We start from the raw sequence: 24611 nt of genomic DNA on the forward strand, positions 1-24611 counted from the left end.
CTCTGTGGGAGCTGACAGAGTGAAAGGGAGCCTGCTTGAGCATAAGGGAATCTAAGGCCCCGATCGTGCAAACACGCACATGGTTAATTTGAATCGTGGTGGTAAGTCTCCCACTGACTTCAGTTGGACAACTTGTGTGCTTTAAGTTAAGCACATGATTATGTGTGTACAGGATCGGGGCCTAAGTTAGTATAAAGGGATCTAACTTACACGTCATCCCTGAATTTGGCCCATTGTTTATATAGTACCACTGGTGTTTATGGTGCTTTACAGGTAGAAAATAAGACAAGATCCAAGGAGCTGACAAACTCATTTATAAAGATAACACAGGTATTATTGGCAAAGAGTCTTGTGGCACCTTATAGACTAACAGACGTATTGAAGCATAAGCTTTCATGGGTGAATACCCAGTTTGTCGGATGCATGGAGTGGAAATTTCCAGAGGCAGGTGTAAATATGCAAGCCAGAATCAGGCTAGGGATAAGGAGGTTAGTTCAATCAGGGAGGATGAGGCCCTCTTCTAGCGGGTGAGGTGTGAACACCAAGGGAGGAGAAACTGCTTGTGTAGTTGGTGAGCCATTCACAGTCTGTTTAATCCCGAGCTGATGGTGTCAAATTTGCAAATGAACTGAAGCTCAGCAGTTTCTCTTTGAAGTCTGGTCCTGAAGTTTTTGTGCTGCAGGATGGCTACTTTTAAATCTGCTATTGTGTGTCCAGGGAGGTTGAAGTGTTCTCCTACAGGTTTTTGTACATTGCCATTCCTAATATCGGATTTGTGTCCATTTATCCTTTTACGTAGGGACTGCCCAGTCTGGCCGATGTACATAGCAGAGGGGCATTGCTGGCACATGATGTGCACTGCCATCATGTGCCAGCAATGCCCCTCTGCTATGTACATCGTACAAAAGCAGTTTCTCCTCCCTTGGTGTTCACACCTCAACTGCTAGAAGAGGGCCTCATCCTCCCTGATTTAACTAACCTCCTTATACCTAGCCTGATTCTGGCTTGCATATTTATACCTGCCTCTGGAAATTTCCACTACATGCATCCGACGAAGTGGGTATTCACCCACGAAAGCTTATACTCCAATATGTCTGTTAGTCCAGGGGTCTCCAAACTTTTTGAATCGCACACCCTCAGGGCCAGCTCTGGGGAAGGAAAAAAAAGAAAGAAGAAGAAGTGCCGCCGGCGTGCCGCCGAAGACGGAGCGGGGAGAGCCGAGCGGCCACCGGCGTGCCGCCGAAGACGGAGCGGGGAGAGCCGAGCGGCCGCCGGCGTGCCGCCGAAGACAGAGCGGGGAGAGCCGAGCGGCCACCGGCATGCCGCCGAAGACGGAGCGGGGAGAGCCGAGGGGCCGCCGGCGTGCCGCCGAAGACGGAGCGGGGAGAGCCGAGGGGCCGCCGGCGTGCCGCCGAAGACAGAGCGGGGAGAGCCGAGGGGCCGCCGGCGTGCTGCCAAAGACGGAGCGGGGAGAGCCGAGCGGCCGCCGGCGTGCCGCCGAAGACGGAGCGGGGAGAGCTGAGCGGCCGCTGGCATGTGCCGAAGACGGAGCGGGGAGAGCTGAGTGGCCGCCGGCATGTGCCGAAGACGGAGCGGGGAGAGCCGAGGTGCTGCCGGCGTGCCGCCGAAGACGGAGCGGGGAGAGCCGAGCGGCCGCCTGCGTGTGGCCGAAGACGGAGCGGGGAGAGCCGAGGGGCCGCCGGCATGCCGCCGAAGACGGAGCGGGGAGAGCCGAGGGGCCGCCGGCGTGCCGCCGAAGACGGAGCGGGGAGAGCCGAGCAGCCGCCGGCGTGCCACTGAAGACGGAGCAGGGAGAGCCGAGCGGCCGCCGGCGTGCCGCCGAAGACGGAGCGGGGAGAGCTGAGCGGCCGCTGGCATGTGCCGAAGACGGAGCGGGGAGAGCTGAGCGGCCGCCGGCATGTGCCGAAGGTGGAGCGGGGAGAGCCGAGGTGCTGCCGAAGACGGAGCGGGGAGAGCCGAGCGGCCGCCTGTGTGCGGCCGAAGACGGAGCGGGGAGAGCCGAGCGGCCGCCGGCGTGCTGCCGAAGACGGAGCGGGAAGAGCTGAGCAGCGGCTGGCGTGTGCCGAAGATGGAGCGGGGAGAGCCGAGCGGCCGCCTGCGTGCCGCCGAAGACGGAGCGGGAAGAGCTGAGCAGCGGCTGGCGTGCTGCCGAAGAATCAAAGGTCCAGGAGCACTGCTGCTGCAGTGATAGCGGCGCTCCTCCTCCTGCGCACCCCCACGGATGGTCTTGCGCACCGCCTGGGTGCTCACCCCACTTTGGAGACCCCTGTGTTAGTCTGTAAGGTGCCACAGGACTCTTTGCCGCTTTTACAGATCCAGACTAACACGGCTACCCCTCTGATACTTGACAAGTATTATTGTTCTTGTTATTGTATAGCAACACAAAAGATGCTAACCACAGCACAGAGAACCAAGAGATCAAGGTCGGTGCCAGGAGAAGCTCTCTACAGAGACAGCACAGCATAGTTCAAGGATATGTGAGGAAGGGAGGCTGTGCTGGAACCGAGTTGAAGTAAGCGGTGAAGGTTAGCAGGCATCATGGGGGAGGGAACAGCTAGTGGGGTTAGATGTGCAAAATAGAGAACTACTGTATGCCTGAAGCTTTCTTAATGTGTCTTCCTCCTGTGTGCTCTGGTTTACATCTCTGGCATCTTAATTCCAGGTACAAACGGAAGGTCTGAAAGGAGAGCAAGTAAGAACGGTTCAATATCTCTATTGTACTAAATGTAAGAAGTAATAATGATCTCTCTCTTTTTTTTTTTTTTAAACAATTGAAGGGGCGCTGTCAGGTAACTCAGCTACCCGCATCAGTTTTTGTTTTCAAAGCATGTTGCAAAGTCTAACGTGACTAGAAATTTTTTATGACATGGAAGTGAAGCTGGCCAGACTACTCCCATGACACCAGCTGAGTCTGACAGAGAAGATAAACAGGGCAAATGGCGAAGAGTCAGTTCCTCTGTCAAACTTCTTTCTGCTTTCAATACAATAAAAAGTGTGGAAAGGGATTTTAAACAGGGTTTGATTTTTATCTTGATAGTGTCACTGAACATGGACACACACACACCGACAGGAAGCCATTTGTTTGTGCCTCTTATTGCAATTTGTTTTTTAAATATGTAGTTTGTACTCTAAGGGCCCGGTTTATGGCTAGGCTAGTGCAAAGGGGCTACACAAGGCCCAGGAGAATACCCCTGGTGCAGGAGGCCCTCTATGAGAGCTGACTCTGACATAACCCCTCACTCCCTTCCAAGAGCCCCATTGCATGGGGTGTTCCTGGAGGGACTGGGGATGTGGCCAGGATGGTCCTGTGGCATAAGTATTCCCCTCATAGGTGCCTTGGGTAGCTCAGCACACATTAGAGCGGCCTTAACTGACACTGGGGGCTGAACCAGCCCCAGAATTGAGGGAAATACCAACTGGGCTCTGCACTGACTAATGAATGAACTGGAGCCTAAGAGAAAAATTCTCCTGTAGGCAGAGGGTCAGTAAGGCCCTGTGCCCCAATTCACGCCCCATGCAGAGGTCCAGCACAAACTCATTCACCACTTACAGCCCACTTGTACCTTCAGTATAGGACTCAAGTGGAAATTATGGTACATAAGCTTTGTACCGGCCTTCTGCATAGGGGTGGACTGGGGTACAGGATCTCTGCATTGCATCTCATGTTAGGGAAGAAGGGAGGCTCAAATTGTGCATATGGGTGCCCTCCATATGGGTGCCTGAAGGGCTGTTCAGAGAGATGTGGCAAATATATCAGCAGCTGCCCTTGAATTCATTATCTCAAAGAGGAAATCAATTACTTGAACACTGACGGGTTTGTTTATTTATTTTCGTAGGGAGCCCCAGGCCCGCGAGGACCACAAGGCCCACCTGGAGTTCCAGGGGCACCAGTAAGTAGTTTCTTTTACTGCAATATTGGTTCATATAGGCTGAAATTCACTCTAGCACAGGGGACCCACCCACAACCTTATGTGCTACTCTGGCTTTGTCTGAAGAGCTTAAGTGGTGTACGTGTCCTTATGTCTTCTGCATTGGCAAGAGGAATTCACCCTTTGTGGAGGAACTGCTCAAAGCCATGTACCACTTAATCCCTGAGGGTGGTGCAGAGGACTTGGGCTGGCCCTCTGCACAGGGGTGAGCTTCACCTATGGGGTCCCATCTTGCAAGGTGCTGACTGCTCTCAACACCTGTTGATTTCGTGGGAAGCTGTTGGCACTCAGCATCTCTCAGGGTGGTTCCCAGACAGGAACCTTGTGTTAACTCCTAGACTGCAATGTCATGAACCTCAGATTAAGATTGCTACAGAAAGGAGCGAAATTGCCAGAAAAACCTCCAGGCCAAGAACATTACAAATGATTAATAATTGTGGGAGGGGTTGGGGGGGAGTATTTTCCTATGGAAATCTAGACATCTGAACATTCTCTCCATTTGGCTTAATTGTAGCCTCTTTTCCTTAGCTATCTCTTATGATCTAGTTGTAGAAGCCAGCGCTTATCACACCCTGATTGTTACTTCATTTTCACACAGTCTGTTTGTTCCCACTCCTGAAGCTGCAAACTGTCCTGTCTTGCTGTGACTATTGCATCATGCTTTGGAAAGTTGTCGACATTATGAAGATGTATTACTAAGTAAGCGAGGCAAAGCTGATTTAAAATATATACCTAAGTATGGTTTTGGGCTCCCCTTATTTAATCAGCACATTGACTCACCTTCTCTCTGCTGTTCTGTCGTCCTAAGCGTTCACGAAAGAACATCCTTATCAGATAAAAGGCAGCCAGATACCGACGGTCCACAGCAATAGTGCAGAACTGAGTGAAATTGCCTATACTCGTCAGTATTTTGTCTTAGGTAGTACATTCTCTATAAACGGTTTCTCTTTGAAAGGGTCCAGCCGGTTTGGAAGGCAAGGCCGGAGTTCCTGGTTTACAAGGTCAAAGGGTGAGTTGACATTTTTATTTCATAACTGTCTCAGATGTTCAGCAGGATGGCTGCTTTGTTTAAATAGGGCCTGGACACGTGCTCTAGTTTGCACAGGCTTTGTACTGATTTAGCTATTTCAATGAAGGGTATAATTTCCCTGTCGAAATAGTGAAATCACTACACCCATAGTGTGGATGCAGCTATATCAGTATAAAGGTGTCACGCTAGATTGCGATTCCTACAGAGGACAGCTCACTTACTTACAGATCAGCCGTCGCGGTCACCAATGGGGTCAGATGTTGGCTGGGTGTGCGTTCATTCAGTGTGCTGTCCCAGCTCTGCGCAGGTAGCAGAGATAGCAGACCTCAGTTAAACTCTCCAATAAATCCACAGCTCGGTTTGTAGCGAAGGCACCCGGCCAGGTTTAGTGCCGATGAATCACGGCAGTAGCACCTGGCAGACTCTACGAGGCTACTAAGACACGTATGCTCGTGACAATGGATGTAGCTTAGACAGTGGCAGGACCTTCCATTGCTCCCTAGGCTGGCCAAAGACACTCCCTCTGAGATACATCTTTATACCCTCATACAAACAAGTTACGCATTGCCTCTGACATAGTTAGTTACTGCCCCTTGACGTCACTCGTTATCTTGTACATGTTGGTTCGATCAAAACATCTCTATTACGTACTGTCATGCTGACTTTATCTTTCAGGAGGGGTCAGTGTGTTCCTGTTATCCTTGGCGAATGTTTTTGTACCATCCTTGATATCGGGATGTTTTGATACCACTTGATATCGGGATGTGTTTGCGTGAGCACTCTGTGACTAGCATTTCCTAGAAATGTGTATTTATGCAATATTAGCCCTGTTCTTGCCAGATTCTGTCTCATACCAGGCCTCTGATACCAGAGCTTATGTCTCAGGCTCTCTTTCTACTACAGCTGGTATAGCTTATTTCCCAATAGCTATAGAGCTAGAAGGCTTCTCTGTACTAGTAAAACTTCGCCAACGCTAGTGGGGTACAAGTTAATCTGCACTGGTCTAGTTAAAAGGTACAGTTTTAGTACCCTGTAGTAGAAAAGGTCTGAGACACAGTGCTATTAACGACTGTCAGGAATGTGCAAATAACACCCCAGATTTTGGAGAAAGAAGGAGGGTTGACAGAATATAAAAAATTTCCAAGAGGCTTGCCCTTTGTTGGCTGATGCACATGGCTGATCATTATTTTCAGGTTGCCAGTGACCTAAGCCGCAGTTACAAAACGAATTGGCAGTTTTTTGTTCTCATGCCTCCGTCCTTCTCTCACGCACCCGCTTGCTTTGTATCTGTGTCTGCCGCCCTCACTCATGCTGAGTGCTATTAACTGCCACCCCTAGTCACTTTGGACTCAGTGCAAGTACTCAGCAGGAGAAAGAATGGAAGAATCAGATCCTCAATAATCTACAACAAACCAGTAATAACTGTGTTCACGTTGGTAACTCAACACTGTGAAAATCTGCGTGGGTTTATCTAACAGCGAGGGGCTGTTAGAATTGCACTTTGTACACTAGCTTGTGGAGTGGGACCAACATGCACAGGAGAATAACCCATGAAAGGAGCTAGGCAGAGGACTTGCTGAGGGCTCCAAGGGGCATTCAGAATGGTCACTTCCCCCGAGTGGAACAGCTCTCCACTGCCCTCAAAGGCGCCATTCAGTCCAACAGGCACAGAATGGTGGAGGAACCTTGAGTTGACCTACAGATCAAAAAACTGTAACCACGTATTTGCCACTATAGGCCTGGTAAGGCATGAGAGAAAAGGCAGTGAGAGAGTGGCTGCAGAAAGGTGGATTTCTGGCACATAGCAGTGTGCTGGAAGTAACCATATGCATTTGCACTCCAGATAATTTATTATATGTCCATGGTTCACAGTGGTCAAAATAACTCAGACTTTATTTCTCACCAGCATGTGTCCTTTGAAGGGATGTTGTTGGGTCAAACATGGCCAATATGGGGAGGTTTTGTAATAACAAGCTTTCCGAAAACTGAGGCCAATAGAAATGTATCCAGGAATTTAATAGTCCAGTGGAAACTTTAGGATCAAATAGATATTCCCATGCAGTATTTGTGCCTTTGTTTGGAAGTGACATAGGAGCACAAGTCACATTGAATGTTCGGACCTATTGCTCTTCTAAGAAAATCTGGTGTTTAGTTGTGTACATTACCTTCCATGGGAGCATCTAGGTACACAGTGTGTATTCACAGGGCGTGTGCATGTGTGTGAGTGTAACCTCAGAACTTAGAAGAATGGAATCCAGGCTTGATCCCATTGATATCAACAGAATAGTGGCCCAGGTTAGAGAGTAGGGAGAGCTACCACCTACATATGTAAATTGAATCTTCCAAGAAATGTCGTCAACGCAGACATCATTTTGGTTGAGTAATGCTAAATTAATCAGATCTGCTCTGGATAGTTAGTCCCCTGTGTTTAAGTCTTTATTTCCTGTTGGTCTACCTTAAAATAAAATGCTCACGAAGTGCTAGCTCATCATTTTCCAGAGGCTTCACCAAGCGTTGGGTGAGATTCCTCTTGGTGTAGAGTTCTCTTCACGGTTGCAGTGACCCAGAGCCCTAGCTTGAATTATTTACGCACTGTTTAAACATGACATCAGAGCAGATATGATCGATCACATCACACGGAAACTTTGAAGTCGCCTCCCCTTGATTTAGCCCAGTGATGCGAGGAGCATCTTATGAGACAGCAGAGTCCAAGGCTGGAAGTGAAGCACACTTTGCAGATGGTCGCTCCAGTCTCTGAGCTGCTGCTGCACGGTTTGATTAGCCAACCTTGCACTGCAGTGGTCTCCAACCTTTTTACGCCCAAGATCACTTTTTGAATCTAAGGGCAACTCAGGATCGACCCCGCCCCTTCCCCGAAGCCCCATTCCTTCCCCAAAGCCCTGCCCTGCTCACCCCATCCCGCCTCTCTCCATCGCTGGCTATCCCCCACCCTCACTCACTTTCACTGGGCTGGGACAGGGGGTTGGGGTTCGGGAGTGGGTGCGGGCTCTGGGATGTGGCCGAGGGGTTCACAGTGTGAGAGAGGGGTCAGGGCTGGGACAGGGGGTTGGGGTACAGGAGGGGGTACAGGATGCTGGCTCTGGGAGAGGGGTCAGGGCTGGGGCAGAGGGTTGGAGTGCCAAAAGAGGTATGGGGTGGTGGCTCTGGGAGGGGGGTCAGGGCTGGGGCTTGAGGTGCAGGAGGGGGCTCAGGGTGCAGAAGAGGGCAGGGGGTGCTGGCTCTGGCAGGGGGCTCAGGGCTGAGGGTTGGGGTGCAGGAGGGGGTATAGGGTGCTGGCTCCGGGAGGGGGTTCAGGGATGAGGGTTGGGGTGCGGCCTCCCATTGGGCAGGACTTACCTCCAGTGGCTCCTGGTCGGCAGTGGGTGCAGCGAGCCTAAGGCAGGCTCCCTGGCTACCCGCCCCCACACCGCTCCCGCAAGGGGCCAATGCGTCTCTGCGGCCGCTGGGGTGGGGAGGGTGGGTGGCCAATGGGAACTGCGGGGGCAGTGCTTGCAGGCAGGAGCAGTGCGCGCGGAGGGAAACCCCTTTCCCCCGGGCCACAGGGCTGCACTGGCCGCTTATGGGAGCAGTGTGTGTGTGTGTGTGGTAGCTTTAGGCAGCCACACTGCGCTGCCACCGGAGATCGCAATCGACTGGGAGATCCTCTAGGATCGACCGGTCGGTGACCACGGCTTGCACTGCAATCATAGGGACTTGGTGATGTCTTCATACACGAGGACAGCACTGGAGGTTCATTTTGCCGAGACATCTGTCGCCTGAGTCAGCAGCAAAGCTGGTTAAAGAACACACATTCAAGCGACCTATGATCTAAGAAAAAAGATACAGGGGAGAGAACATCTCTCTGCAGCAGGCTTTGCTGCACACCTCCCGCTGAATAACATGTCACAGAATCGAACGACATAAGCTTGACTGAAGAGTCATCCCTGGAAATGATAACACATACACTGGAACAGGTTAATTCCTTCATAGAAAAGGGCACTTGCGTTAGCTCTCATTTCCTCCGGTGCTTAGAGAACAGTACCTTTGTTATCTCTTTAGCAACTAACTGTCTTCTGCTTTATTTATGAGACAAGATGTTCCACGTCATCCCTGTTTTTAAAGCCTGCGTGGAAACACTGCTTCTCTAATCCGATTAACAGACAGTATCAGTTGAGTGAAGGACCATGATCTGTCAGGTCTGTGGTGCAACATAAAATGCTTATGCTAATGAGCAATTGAGGAGAGCTGTCAGTGGATGCGTACTGGGTTTTAATGTTTCCGTACCTGCTTTGTTGTGCCTAGCTATGAAACATCTTAGGGGAGGGAGTTTTGTCAGTCGCTAAGAAACTTAGCTGGATAGAATTTTTGAATTAAAAAAATTGCCATCCAAGAAAACGTGTGAATATCTGAGGTGTGCAAAACCCTGAACATGGGGTCTGTAATGACATCCAGCAGATGTGGAAGCCGTAGTAGACGAGCAGAGGCCACTGTCACACCGCCAGTGTGATCCAAAGAGGGGTTTGAGCTACTTCTAAGCTAGCAGATAGACCTGTGGTGGCACAAGTTCTCCTCCCTTCTGCATGTACACACAAACAAGCAGGCTCCGTAGAAGCAGTGTGATCTGGTGAATAGGACACTGGGCTGGGAGTCAGGACAACTGGGGCCTATACCTGGCTCTGCCACTGATCTGTGGTGTAACCTTGGGCAAGTCACTTTACCTCTGCGTGCCTTAGTTTCATAGTTGGAAGGGACCTCAGGAGGTCATCTAGTCCAAAGCCCTGCTCAAAGCAGGACCAATCTCCCAATTTTTGCCCCAGATCCCAAAATGGCCCCCTCAAGGATTGAGCTCACAACCCTGGGTTTACCAGGCTAATGCTCAAACCACTGAGCTATCCCTCCTACCTTTTGTTTTTCCTGTCTATCTAGATGGTAAGCTCTTGGGAGCAGGAACTGTCTGCTCCTGTGTACAATGGGACCCGAATTACAGTTGGAGCCTCTAATAATATAAATAATTAATAATAGGAGAGCAGGGTGCAAAGAGGCAGATTTTAATTACCTGTTACAGTGTCCAGACAACACAGCTGTGTGCCCTGTTCTTTTGTAGACCAAACACCTGGAGGCCAGGGCTGAGCGAATAGCAAATACAACCACAAAACCAACAAATGCACCCCAGAACTTGAAGGTCTCAGTATAAAAAGCCCATCTTTAGTGCGAATGGGGACCGGTGTTGAGAGCAGACATGCAGCTGACAGTTCAAGGGCTGGTTATCCTGAGATAACAGATGACATCACTTTCATCTGGGGTACAGCCAGTGTCCTCTAGAACGGTCCAGAGTGAATGTCTCAGCTGAGCACAGGGCTCTGTCTGTAGGGAATTTCTATCAGCAGTGCTGAAGGGAAAAACCGAGACAAATTCTTCCAGCTCCAGGAGTGGAGGAGAGTGAGAATACAATGATGACAGCAGTGAAGTGAAGCTTCCAAAAGTCCTGAGAATAGCAGAGAGAAAAAACTATGGGTGACGTCCTGTGCCTGATTTCAACAGGGTCAGGATTTCAGCCCATGTCCGGGATCTGGTACTCCACTAGCCCTTGCACTTTGTGTTGCTATGTACACTCGTGCAGAGTGGGTGAAAAAGAGTAACCATCTGGGGCCAAAACCCCAGCTGGTTTAAATTGGGGAGGCTTCAAAGCAAAGGAGCAGCACCAGTTTACACCAGCTGAGGATTTGGCCCCTGATGTGGTAGTGATTTGCTTCTATTTTGCACTCCCTCTTAAAGGTATTAATGGGTAACAAGCTGTAAGGAGGGGAGAACTGAGCCCCAGTCTGTATGTGAAGATTCATAGGGATTTGTACAGTTTCTGTGGAGTGCTCTGATATCAGGGTGGCTGTGGGTCTGATAAAATCATTGGTAGTATTTAATATTTATATTGCAGTATAGCCCAGATGCCCCAGTCAGGATCAGGGCCCCATAGTGCTAGGCGCTGTACAGACACACCGAAAGGGACAGTCCCTGCCCTGATGAGTATACAGTCTAAGAAGACAGACCCATCCACAAGAACTCTAGGCTGGCCTGCAGTGCTTTTGTTAGCCAAAATGTAACTGGCATGGAATCTAGCAGGGATACATATGTGTTTTTTAAATAATGTGTTGGAGCATTTCATGTCTCATAGCTGTAATACGCTGCAAGGGTTAGAGCCTGGGCAGTGAAAGAACACAGCTGATGTTATTTGGAGGTATTAGAGATAAGGTGCTGCAATTTCATGGGGAGAAGATGACCTGTCATTGGCTGAGTACCACCGCTGGCTGCTGTAGTAGAAGACTATACCTTGCCTATCCCTTGACTTCAGCAAGGCTTTTGATACTGTCTTCCACAGTATTCTTGCCATAAAGTTAACAAAGTATGGATTGGATGAATGGACTATTAGGTGGATAGAAAGCTGGCTAGATTGTCGGGCTCAATGGGCAGCGATCAGTGATGTCTAGTTGGCAGCCAGTATCAAGCGGAGTGCCCCAGGGGTCGGTCCAGGTCAACGTTCCCTCAAATTTTTGACAGGCCGTGTGCACAAAAAATTTCTTCTGTGCAAATTGTGCTTCTGTGCAAATTTTTGTGCATGCAGTGTTTCACTGTGTGCACGGGGTTTAGGATCTGTGTGCGTGTGCACACGCGCACAACTTAGAGGGAACAGTGGTCCTGGGTCCGGTTTTGTTCAACATCTTCATTAATGATCTGGATGATGGGATGGATTGCACCCTTAGGAAGTTCGCGGATGACACTAAGCTGGGGGGAGAGGTAGAAAAGGACCTGGGGATTACAGTGAATGAGAAGCTGGATATGAGTCAACAGTGTGCCCTTGTTTCCAAGAAGTCTAATGGTATATTGGACTGCATTAGTAGGAGCATTGCCAGCAGATTGAGGGAAGTGATTATTCCCCTCTGTTCAGCACTGGTGAGGCCACATCTGGAGTATTGTGTCCAGTTTTGGGCCCCCCCACTACAGAAAGGATGTGGACAAATTGGAGAGAGTCCAGCGGAGGGCAACAAAAATGATTAGGGGGCTGGGGCACATGACTTATGAGGAGAGGTTGAGGGAACTGGGCTTATTTAGTCTGCAGAAGAGAAGAGTGAGGGGGGATTTGATAGCAGCCTTCAACTACCTGAAAGGGGGTTCCAAAGAGGATGGAGCTCGGCTGTTCTCAGTGGTGGAAGGTGACAGAACAAGGAGCAATGGTCTCAAGTTGCAGTGGGAGAGGTTTAGATTGGATATTAGGAAAAACTATTTCACTAGGAGGGTGGTGAAGCACTGTAATGCGTTACCTAGGGAGGTGGTGGAATCTCTATCTGTAGAGGTTTTTAAGGCCCGGCTTGACAAAGCCCTGGCTGGGATGATTTAGTTGGGGTTGGTTCTGCTTTGGGCAGGGGGTTGGACTAGATGACCTGCTGAGGTCCCTTCCAACCCTCATCTTCCATGATTCTATGACATGGTGTAATATATTTCATAGAGACTGGGAATAAAAAGGAGATAGAAAGAGCTGCAGATCTGAGGTTGCTGCTCTTATTGATAGAGCAGAACGAGTAGTTTAGTATACCTCCTTCCACTGGTTATAGATCTGATTAAGAGTTATGGGCCATTAGTTACACAGACACCATTTTCCTTGTTATAGAGAAGAGAGGACCTTGATTGTAATTTCTTAACATAGGGCCTGATGCTGCACATCTTTACACAGGGGAGTTAGGATTACTCACATGAGGAAGGGTTTGCAGTAATGCATCCCTAGATTATGAGGTCCATGGGGGCAGCCACAGTGTCTTCCATTTGTCTGTAGGGCAAACATGAACTACAGATCAACGAACAACCTCTCCACCAGAAATGGGTATTTCAGACTTGTTCAGTTAACACCAGTGCTCCCCAAACAGTGAGCCTGTTTAAGAACTAATAGTTTTTCTGTCATTCACCTTCATGAAGGTTGCCTCTTAAATCCTGAGGTTGGAGAACCTTGGCTTTTCAAAGTGGGGGGGTTTGCTTTGACTTAACTTGTGTCATAGTAAGGACCAGCATGGAGCCAGGGAGCCTGGGGGAAGAGGGAGAAGCAGCCTCTCCCCTCCCCAGAACACAGGGCCTGAAATTCGGTTTGTTCTTAAATAGGCCATGCTACAGTGTGTGTGTATGTGTGGGGAGGGGGGAAGGGGATTACTCCTTACTCCCTCCAAATTGCACACTGTGAACCTATGTAAGGGTGAGCTTTCTTGGCCCAGTTCTTTGATGATAACATCCTCTGTGGATGTACCTCTATTTGCAGCACTCTCACACTTCACGCTTAGAATCATAGAATATCAGGGTTGGAAGGGACCTCAGCAGGTCATCTAGTCCAACCCCCTGCAGCACCTACAGGAAATTATTCTAATAATGCAAGCCAGTGACTGCCAGTTAATAGACCCTGAGGGAAAGTTTTTCCTGAACTTCTTTTGTTTTGTAGCGTTAAAAGGCAGGGAGCTGGATTTAGAGTGAAAAACCCTGCTGGTTCCTTTTGTTTAGTCTTCACTGGCTTTAAGGAAATATAGATTTTTACAGATTGGTTTAACCAGAACCTGTTCTATATAGCGGTGGGGGTATGGATGGGACATGGCGGGTTCAAAATACAAACCCAGGTGGGTTAACTGAGAAAGGGTGCTGGATGATTTGCTCACAGTCATGTAGTGATTAGCCACACTAGGAATCACAGAAATGTAGGGCTGGAAATAATCCTAGACCATCCCTGGCAGGTGTTTGTCCAATCTGTTGTTAAAATCCTCCAGTGACGGGGATTCCACAACCTCCCTTGAAAGCCTCTTCCAGTGCTTTGCTATCCTGATAGTTAGAAAGTTTTTCCTAAATCTCCCCTGCTGCAGATTAAGACCATTACTTCTTGTCCTACCTTCAGTGAACATGTTGAACAATTGATGACAGTCCTCTTTATAACAGCCCTTACCATATTGGAAGACTGTTATCAGGTTCCCCCCTCAGTCTTTTTTCCCCAAGGCAAACTTGCCCAGTTTTGTTTAACCTGTCCTCATAGGTCAGATTTTCTAAACCTTTTATCATTTTTTATTGCTCATCTCTGGACTCTGTCTGAGTTATTCACATCTTTACTAAAATGCAGTGCCCAGAACTGGACACAATGCTCCAGCTAAGGGCTCAGAATTGCCAAGTAGAGCTGGACAATTACATCCCATGTCTTACATATGACACTCCTGTTACTACACCCCAGAATGACATTAGCCTTTTTTGCTGCTGCATCACTTTGTTCACTCATATTCAGTTTATGATCAACTAAACCCCCAGATCCTTTTTCAGCAGTTGCTCCCTATTTTGTAGTTGTACATTTGATTTTTCCTTCCTAAGTGAAGTACTTTGTACTAGTCTTTATTGAATTTCATCTTGTTGATTTCAGACCAATTCTTCAATTTGTCAAGTCCTTTTGAATTCTCTTCCTGTCCTCCAAAGTGCTTGCAACCCCTCCCATCTTGGTGTCAACTGCAAATTTTATAAGCCTTCTCTCCACTCCATTATCCAAGTCATTAATGAAAATATTGAATAGTACCAGACCCAGAACTGACCCATGGAGGACTTCACTAGATACACCCTCCCAGTCTGACATCAAACCATTGATAACTATTCTCTGAGTACGGTCTTTCAACCAGTGTTGCACCTACCTTATAGTAATTTCGTCTAGGCTTTGTTTCCCTAGTTTGCTTATGAGAATGTCATGTGGGACTGTGTCAAAAGCCTTATTAAAATCCTTATTATTACATCTACTGTTTCCTCCCTTATCCAGTTGGCCAGTAACCCTGTCAAAGAAGGAAATTAGGTTGATTTGACATAATTTGTTCTTGCCAAATCCATACTGGCTATTCCTTATAGCCCTGTAAGCCTGAGAACAGAACCCAGGAGTCCTGACTGCCAGAATTCTCTTCTAATCAATACCAACACCTCTTCTAGCATGTCAGTTCTTCTGTGCGCCACAGCTCCTAATGAAGGCCATCTACGTGGAAGTCGCGTGTGAACTGGGTTCTTTTTCCTGACCCAGGGACTCCTGCAGCAGTGTCCCTACTCCTTACTGCTCTCTTTAGCAACTAGGCTACTTTGCTGACTCTTATGAGGCCAAATAAGTGATCTTCAAGCTATCACCTGCCCTCACAACATCAGCTAGGAGGCCGCTGGTTAGTTACAGGTCAGGGCAAAGCCCAGCTCCCCCTAAAGGGCCACCCCCCATGTGACATAGCCATTTGCAACTGGTCATCTTGGAAGCCAGAATTATCCCGTACAACCTTGTACCTGTTCTCCCAGCACCTCCTTTGAAGCATCACCACAAAGGATTCTGGAGGATATGTGATGTAGCGTCTTTGAATGTCTGAATGGGGTGAGAGGGTCTCCCTTTGGAAAAGAGCAGGAACTCCTGCTTTGTAGCTGCAAGGCAAAAATAAGCGTTGGTTGTTATTGGCATTAGGACATGGGGGCACTCTTGGCTGATAGAGGGATGGGACAGAGTTAGTATCGCTATTGTTTGTTGTTCTGCTGAACTCTTCTGGGGGGCAAGGTTCTGATGGGCCTTTAGGCAGGTGTCTGAAAGGGGGTGATGCGCAAGGAGCTTGCCCCGTCCCTCTACAGCCCAAGCAAAGGGCCCACCGAAAGAGACGGATTTCATAGATTTTTTTAAGGCCAGAGGGTCCATTGTGATCATCTACTCCGACCTCTGGCATGACAGAGGCCAGAGAACCCCACCCAGTGATTCCTGCATTGAGCCCCACAACTTCTGATGGAGCTAGAACAGATCAATTAGGAAAAAAATCTGATCTTGATTTAAAGACTTCAAGGGGTGGAGAATCCACCACACCCCTTGGTATGTTATTCTGGTGGCTCCCAATGGAAGTGCAGTCTCTGCACATCACTGGGATGCATGTTGCCCCAGGAAGTGTTGGGAAGGGAAAGGCTGTGGGAGACTATGGCCTGCCCCCCAAGCCTATGGAGCAAGACCAGTGCAGAGAGAAGTGTGTACTGCATTCCACCAAAGGGTGAAGAAGCAAGAGTGCTCCCTCAATACACCAGGGAGCGGTGGGGGCACTGGGCTCTGCTGAAGTCAGTGGAGTTGCACCAGAGATGAATGTGGCACATTTCAGAAATTAGCCATCCGGCTCACACACACTCACCAGTGATCCCAGAGCCCCCAGTTAGGAAAGTATGCATGTGAGCTTTTAGTTTAATGGCAATGGCGTACCTTTGTACAAAGGGCCTGTGGTGGGGCGGCTGCCCCAAACCGACAGGAGAAGGGTTAAAGTGGCCTTGGAGAGGCTGCACAGAACCCTGCCAATCAGGAAAGGGCTCAGTGGGAGAGCCAATCAAGAGAAGTCTTGCTGGAGCAGCCCATATATAAAGGGCTGCTCAGCAGAGCATGGGGCAGTCTCTTCCTGGAGGGCAAAAGGGAAGGACTGTCTGCTGAGGAGCACCGGAGGTACTGCAGTGCTGGGCAGGGTAGCGGAGCAATAGGAGAGGCTGCCCATGGCCAGACTGAGGCTCTGAAGCAAGGGCAGGGAAGGTGCTAGGGCTATGGGGGAAGTGGCCAGGAAAAGTAGGCAGCGGGAATAGGAGAAGGGGCAGTAAGCGGCTGACAGCTATAGGGTCCCTGGGCCAGGACCCAGAGTAGCGGGTGGGCCTGGGTCCCTCCCTTTACTCCTAGTTGCCATGAGGAGAGTGGCCTAAATCCAGACTGCAGTTTGCTCCTGAAGCCTGGGGCTAGACTAGAGGCTGCAGTTGGCCACTGAGGCAAGTGGAGAGACTGAGGACTGCCTGTCCCCCAAAAGCGGGGAGACAGTGGACTGGGGCACAGCCAGAGGGCCATGTCCCAAAGAGGATGCCGCAGTCTGGGAGCAACACGGGTCGAGATGGTGGAAGAAATGGAAGTAACAGCGAGTGAGGCACTGCTAGTAAAAGGCATCCTGGTGGTCCCGGAGAGCTAGTTCCCAGTATGACCAGCAGGAGGTGCCACAGCAGTGAGACTGCTCTGTTATATGGCCCTTTACTGGGCATCTATTCAGGGATTTCACTAACCTTGTTGCCCAGGGGCAGGGCCTTAGCAGCCTCACAGTGGAGCTGGGTAGAGTATTAGTTAATGTGGCAGATCAGCTGATAGCATTTACAAGGACTTGTCTGACAGCCGTCTTTAGTCAGAGGCAGTGAAGGATCTTTTAATGGTGTATGGAAATTGCACAGAATCTCCTCCCACATCTGCTGAAATACTAATCCACAGCCTCTCATCAGTGAATACTTTGATCCACTCTAGGGGCTAGTAAATAATAATTGAAACCTAGACCAAGCAACACTGTTGTGTTTAATTCATCAGCCAGGAATTTCTGACTATCTCTGTGTTACAGGCAGTCAAGGTCTAGGTTTCTACACTGACATCCTCATAACCAGACTGCACAGTGGGAACAGTGAAAGTTTGCCATTCTCATCTGTCCCTCATCTTTTAACTGTAGATCTCACTGCAATTGCCTTAGACTACATGCAATTATGAGAGTCTGAATTTACTTTAGTTTGTTTATATGTGGGTTGTGGAATTTAATATGAGAGAAACCGTTTGGAAAGATAAAAGCCGTCTTCCCCTTTGCCCGTTGCTGGAGCTCCAACTTGAAGGTGCTGAAATATTTGGCTAAGTTGGAAATAGGACAGGTCTGTCCTTGCTAGGTGTCCCACGCAGTTTAATAGACTCAGAAAGTGCAGACAGTCTGCACTTCAGAAAAGCATGCAGACCTTTGAGTAATCAGACCTTAGGACATAAGGTTCTGAAGATTATTTATCACTATCTGGAATCCAAGGGTCAAATTCTCTTCTCACAGAGATCAGTGTAACTCCACTTACCTCACTGAAATTGCAATAGGAAACCAAGAGGTGAATTTAATTAACCTTGAGACAGTAAATCCCATTTAGAAATGAGAGGACAGCTTCCTACATGCATGTCCAGTGTGATCTACTGTATTTTAGTTTTCAGAGTAACAGCCATGTTAGTCTGTATTCGCAAAAAGAAAAAGAGTACTTGTGGCACCTTAGAGACTAACCAATTTATTTGAGCATAAGCTTTCGAGAGCTACAGCTCACTTCATCGGATGCACTGTGGAAAATACAGAAGATGCTTTTATACATACAAACCATGAAAAAATGGGTGTTTACCACTACAAAAGGTTTTCTCTCCCCCCACCCCACTCTCCTGCTGGTAATAGCTTATTTAAAGTGATCACTCTCCTTACAAGGTGTATGATAATCAAGGTGGGCCATTTCCAGCACAAATCCAGGTTTTCCCCCCACCCCCTCCCCCACACACAAACCCACTCTCCTGTTGGTAATAGCTTATCTAAAGTGATCACTCTCCTTACAATGTGTATGATAATCAAGGTGGGCCGTTTCCAGCACAAATCCAGGGTTTAACAAGAACCTCTGGGGGGGGGGGGTAGGAAAAAACAAGGGGAAATAGGTTACCTTGCATAATGACTTAGCTAGTCCCAGTCTCTATTCAAGCCTAAGTTAATTGTATCCAATTTGCAAATGAATTCCAATTCAACAGTCTCTCGCTGGAGTCTGGTTTTGAAGTTTTTCTGTTGTAATATCGCAACTTTCATGTCTGTAATCGCGTGACCAGAGAGATTGAAGTGTTCTCCGACTGGTTTATGAATGTTATAATTCTTGACATCTGATTTGTGTCCATTTATTCTTTTACGTAGAGACTGTCCAGTTTGACCAATGTACATGGCAGAGGGGCATTGCTGGCATATGATGGCATATATCACATTGGTAGATGTGCAGGTGAATGAGCTTCTGATAGTGTGGCTGATGTTATTAGGCCCTGTGATGGTGTCCCCTGAATAGATATGTGGGCACAGTTGGCAACAGGCTTTGTTGCAAGGATAGGTTCCTGGGTTAGTGGTTCTGTTGTGTGGTATGTGGTTGCTGGTGAGTATTTGCTTCAGGTTGGGGGGCTGTCTGTAGGCAAGGACTGGCCTGTCTCCCAAGATTTGTGAGAGTGTTGGGTCATCCTTCAGGATAGGTTGTAGATCCTTAATAATGCACTGGAGTGGTTTTAGTTGGGGCTGAAGGTGACGGCTAGTGGCGTTCTGTTATTTTCTTTGTTAGGCCTGTCCTGTAGTAGGTGACTTCTGGGAACTCTTCTGGCTCTATCAATCTGTTTCTTCACTTCCACAGGTGGGTATTGTAGTTGTAAGAATGCTTGATAGATCTTGTAGGTGTTTTTCTCTGTTTGAGGGGTTGGAGCAAATGCGGTTGTATCGCAGAGCTTGGCTGTAGACAATGGATCGTGTGGTGCGGTCAGGGTGAAAGCTGGAGGCATGTAGGTAGGAATAGCGGTCAGTAGGTTTCCAGTATAGGGTGGTGTTTATGTGACCATCGTTTATTAGCACTGTAGTGTCCAGGAAGTGGATCTCTTGTGTGGACTGGACCAGGCTGAGGTTGATGGTGGGATGGAAATTGTTGAAATCATGGTGGAATTCCTCAAGGGCTTCTTTTCCATGGGTCCAGATGATGAAGATGTCATCAGTATAGCGGAAGTAGAGTAGGAGTGTTAGGGGACGAGAGCTGAGGAAGCGTTGCTCTAAGTCAACCATAAAAATGTTGGCATACTGTGGGGCCATGCGGGTGCCCATAGCAGTGCCGCTGATTTGAAGGTATACATTGTCCCCAAATGTGAAATAGTTATGGGTAGGGACAAAGTCACAAAGTTCAGCCACCAGGTTAGCCGTGACATTATCGGGGATAGTGTTCTTGACGGCTTGTAGTCCATCTTTGTGTGGAATGTTGGTGTAGAGGGCTTCTACATCCATAGTGGCCAGGATGGTGTTTTCAGGAAGATCACCGATGGACTGTAGTTTCCTCAGGAAGTCAGTGGTGTCTCGAAGGTAGCTGGGAGTGCTGGTAGCGTAGGGCCTGAGGAGGGAGTCTACATAGCCAGACAATCCTGCTGTCAGGGTGCCAATGCCTGAGATGATGGGGCACCCATGATTTCCAGGTTTATGGATCTTGGGTAGTAGATAGAATATCCCAGGTCGGGGTTCCAGGGGTGTGTCTGTGCGGATTTGATCTTGTGCCTTTTCAGGGAGTTTCTTGAGCAAATGGTGTAGTTTCTTTTGGTAACTCTCAGTGGGATCAGAGGGTAATGGCTTGTAGAAAGTGATGTTGGAGAGCTGCCGAGCAGCCTCTTGTTCATATTCTGACCTATTCATGATGACAACAGCACCTCCTTTGTCAGCCTTTTTGAATATGATGTCAGAGTTGTTTCTGAGGCTGTGGATGGCGTTGTGTTCTGCACGGCTGAGGTTGTGGGGCAAGTGATGCTGCATATCCACAATTTCAGCCCGTGCACGTCGGCGGAAGCACTCTATGTAGAAGACCAGTCTGCTGTCTCGACCTTCAGGAGGAGTCCACCCAGAATACTTCTTTTTGTAGTCTTGGTAGGAAGGTCTCTGTGGATTAGTATGTTGTTCAGAGGTGTGTTGGAAATATTCCTTGAGTCGGAGACATTGAAAATAGGATTCTAGGTCACCACAGAACTGTATCATGTTCGTGGGGGTGGAGGGGCAGAAGGAGAGGCCCCAAGACAGGACAGCTGTTTCTGCTGGGCTAAGTGTATAGTTGGATAGGTTAACAATATTGCTGGGTGGGTTGAGGGAACCATTGCTGTGGCCCCTTGTGGCATGTAGTAGTTTAGTGTCCTTTTTCTTTTGTAGAGAAGCAAAGTGTGTGTTGTAAATGGCTTGTCTAGTTTTAGTAAAGTCCAGCCACAAGGAAGTCTGTGTGGAAGGTTGTTTTTTTATGAGAGTATCTATTTTTGAGAGCTCATTCTTTATCTTTCCCTGTTTGCTGTAGAGGATGTTGATCAGGTGGTTCCGCAGTTTCTTTGAGAGCGTGTGGCACAAGCTGTCAGCGTAGTCTGTGTGGTATGTAGATTGTAATGGATTTTTTACCTTCAGTCCTTTTGGTACGATGTCCATCTGTTTGCATTTGGAAAGGAAGATGATGTCTGTCTATATCTGTACAAGTTTTTTCATGCAGTTGATAGATTTCCACTCCCTACGGCTAAATGCAGTGCCTTGCATAATGACAGGTTTCAGAGTAACAGCCGTGTTAGTCTGTATTTGCAAAAAGAAGAGGAGTCCTTGTGGCACCTTGGAGACTAACCAATTTATTTGAGCATAGGCTTTCGTGAGCTACAGCTCACTTCATCGGATGCATACTGTTTTTCGACCTCACATTCTGAAGACTTTGTCAGGGCCAATGGAAAAGAATGGAGCAATTAAGCATAAATCATAAACAACAGGGAAATAGAATTTTGTTTCTTTAGAATGGTACTTTTTAAACTTATGTCCGGGTCCATAAGTGGGGCTCCTAGGCACTATGGAATACACATAATTACTAATAAGAATAAAGTGAGGTCTCCTAGTCTCTGCATTGGAGCGTCTGTGGCAAGTGTGAATTTAAATAAAGCATGAAGTAATATGATCACTGAATTGAAAGTGCTCAAGGGAAGGAAGAGGCTAAGCTTTCATGGGATCTGGCAATTATCACAGACAGAATGGTGCAGGCAAACAGGCTGGACATAGTACTTGTAGAAAGGAAGACAAATAAGACCATTTGGGTTGATATTGCCATACTAGCAGTCAGAAATATAAAAAAGAAGCAAGAAGAGAAGATGGCGAAGTGTGAAGAAGTCAGCCACAAAATGGATCGATTATGGAAAACTAGAATAAAGAATATCCCAATGATTATTGGAGCACTTGAAGCAATCCCTAAGGGTATTAATGAGCAGCTCAAGAATACATTAGGACCAGGGTTCTCAAACTTCATTGCACTGCAACCCCCTTCCGACAACAAAAATTACTACATAACCCCGGGTCGGGGGGAGGGGGCAAAGTCTGAGCCCACCTGGGCAGGGAGGGGGGCAATGACAAAGCCCAAGTTCCACCGCCCCGTGCAGGTGGGCCAAAGCTGAAGCCCAAGGGCTTCAGCCCTAGGCAGGGGGCCTGTAACCTGAACCCCATCACCCCGGACTGAATCCCTCAGGCCCCAGCAAGTCTAATGCCAGCCCTGGCGAACTCATTAAAATGGAGTCATGACCCACTTTGGTGTCCTGACCCACAGTTTGAGGACCACTGCATTAGGAGCACAAGATATCATGATTAGCGACCTCCAGAAGACAGTGCTCTTAGACACCTTGAGAATGTAAAGGAAATTCAAAGGAGAACAAGTGCATTTGAGGACCTGAAATGCAGGAATATTGTGGAGAGTTTAACTAAACTCCTGACTACCCAAATCTATGGAGCAGCTTCATGATAAGGATTTATTGGTGACTCATGGGGATAAATTTTAGACAGTAGTTTTCCTCTTTTTATGCATAATGATCTTGTTTGTTGTGAAGGCTTTTTGTTTATCAACAAAATATCCCGGTTACTGCTGCTAATAATGTCGTTATTTTCCTTGCTCATGTTGTATCATGCAGAAGATAACCTATTAGAAGAGCCATACACACAAAGTTGATGAATTCCTTGTCTGAATAGAGATTATTGATAGAATGTTACTACAGAATTATTTTGCCATAAATTGTGAAGCTCAGTATTGGATTCTGTCAAGTTTCAGACATGTAACATGTTCTTATGGATTCTATGAGACATCCTCTCTAACCTTAATTTAGCAGTCTTTTTCCAGCGGGCTTTACTGAAGCACACATGACCACCTCTGTTGGATCTTCATCTCAGGAGTCACAGCAACACGAAGAGTTCTGTATATCCTGTGTGGTTCTTCACAAATGGATTGTGGTGCTGTGAGTTGTAGTAGATCTAATATAAAACAATAATTATTGTTAGAAAGTTGATCTTTTATTGGACCAACTTCTGTTGGTGAGAGAGAGAAGCTTTCGAGCTACACAGAGCTCTTCTTCAGGTCTCAATACCTTCCTCAGAGTTGAAAAAGAGCTCTGTGTAAGCTCAAAAGCTTGTTTCTCTCACCAACAGAAGCTGGTCCAATAAAAAGTATTCCCTTACCCACCTTGTCTCTCTAATATCCCGGGACTGACTACAGCAACACTGCATACAATAATTATTATAATTTAATATTTACATTACAGTATAGCCCCCGGACCCCAATTAGAATCAGGGCCCATTGTGCTAGGAGCATATTCTGGACACAACAAAGGTGCTAAGGTTTAGAGTTGTATTCTAGCTAGCATGCCTGGAGGTTGGAAACCTGATCTGGAATGTGATACGATGCACACATTGCTTATGTTGTCTTGTAACATACCATTGCCCAGAGGTACCCTGAATTGTGAGGGCCAATCCAGTGAGTGTTGAGAGGAAGAGAAAAGTGCAGGAAGGAACCATGTATACGCTATGGATGGACTTCTCTAATAGCAGCTCTTCCTTAGTGATTTTGCTTCAGACTATAGTAATGCTGTTTCCGTTGAACCCTAACTTTCAGTATCAGGTTTAGTGCATTAGACTTCCTCCAACACAGCTGGTAAAAGCAAGCTTGGATTTCCACCCAGACCATTGAGCTAACCCAATAATTAACACAATGTTCATCCACATGTTGAACTGACATGGGTCAGATGAGTCTCTCAGGCTTTAACCCTTAGAATGCTGAGGACAGCTGTATTCTTAGCTCAGTAGTCTAAATGAGGGGAGGGAGGGGGAGGGAACCTTTCCCTTCCCCTTATTGGTTCTTCCCTCTTGCACCAGAGGAGAATCTTCACAACTCGCTAAGCCCACCTAGTCCCCATCCCTCCCGATCACAGCTTAATGTGGATAAACTGTATCAGCTGACTACCCATTTCTCTGTACAGTCTTTTATGTCCTCCTGTTGTGAACCACCTGAACCCTGCTGATTCCAGGTGGAGGGAGTAATCTGTAACTAGCAGCAGAGGGAAATGGGTCCTGTCAGGAAGGCAGAGCCGGGAGCAAGGGGGTTTGAACAGCAACTTAGGGTCAGGCTGCAGCACACTTGGAAAGACCCGCCCCAAGCGGTTGTACTTCCCAGTGGCCAGAATCCTTCATTCATCTCTGTCCCAGAATCCCCGTCAGTAGCTCCACAAACTGGCTGATCCCCACTGTATTGTATGTTACACTCAGATCAGAGCACTGTTTTAAATTGGAGCATTTTATTAAAACTTTTGTCAGAATCAAACAAAAGCCCCACTGCTGGAGAGTCTTCTAGGAGCACCAGTCTCTACTTTGACTTCACCTTGCTCCCCTGAGCTGTATCCCATTCCAAACGGTAAAAGTACAGGCCATAGGAAAATATAGCAAAGGCATTCCATCCAGTTCTTTGCCCAAATAACAGTCTACATTTCTGCTACCATATATATCTTAATTTATGAGTGCTACATATACCCCGGAGCCAAACCCATCTCTGGTTTAAGACAATGGCTACTCTAAAACTGAACCTGGCTATTTGGAATTAGCCAGGTGTCCTAAGGCTTAAGCTTTGTTGTACAGTGAGTTGGAAAATAGCCTTATGCTACAATATCTGTTAGAATTCTCCCCCTACCAATCCATAGCCCAACATTTCCCGATGCTTCCCTAATCCCCTTTCCTGAGCGTAAT

The 24611-nt window shown here is 47.8% G+C and overlaps 1 protein-coding gene across 1 annotated transcript in view; it reads left to right on the forward strand.

The window, feature by feature from the left end:
- COL22A1 (collagen type XXII alpha 1 chain) overlaps window positions 1-24611 on the forward strand; it is a 325582-nt gene that overhangs the window by 193875 nt on the left and 107096 nt on the right. Inside the window, exons 20-22 of the mRNA XM_037892981.2 lie at window positions 2684-2713; window positions 3858-3911; window positions 4906-4959. Coding sequence (XP_037748909.2) covers window positions 2684-2713; window positions 3858-3911; window positions 4906-4959 — 138 coding nt within the window. The remainder of the gene's footprint in view (window positions 1-2683; window positions 2714-3857; window positions 3912-4905; window positions 4960-24611) is intronic.

Source organism: Chelonia mydas, chromosome 2, assembly GCF_015237465.2.
Source record: "Chelonia mydas isolate rCheMyd1 chromosome 2, rCheMyd1.pri.v2, whole genome shotgun sequence".
Lineage (NCBI taxonomy): Eukaryota > Metazoa > Chordata > Testudines > Cheloniidae > Chelonia > Chelonia mydas.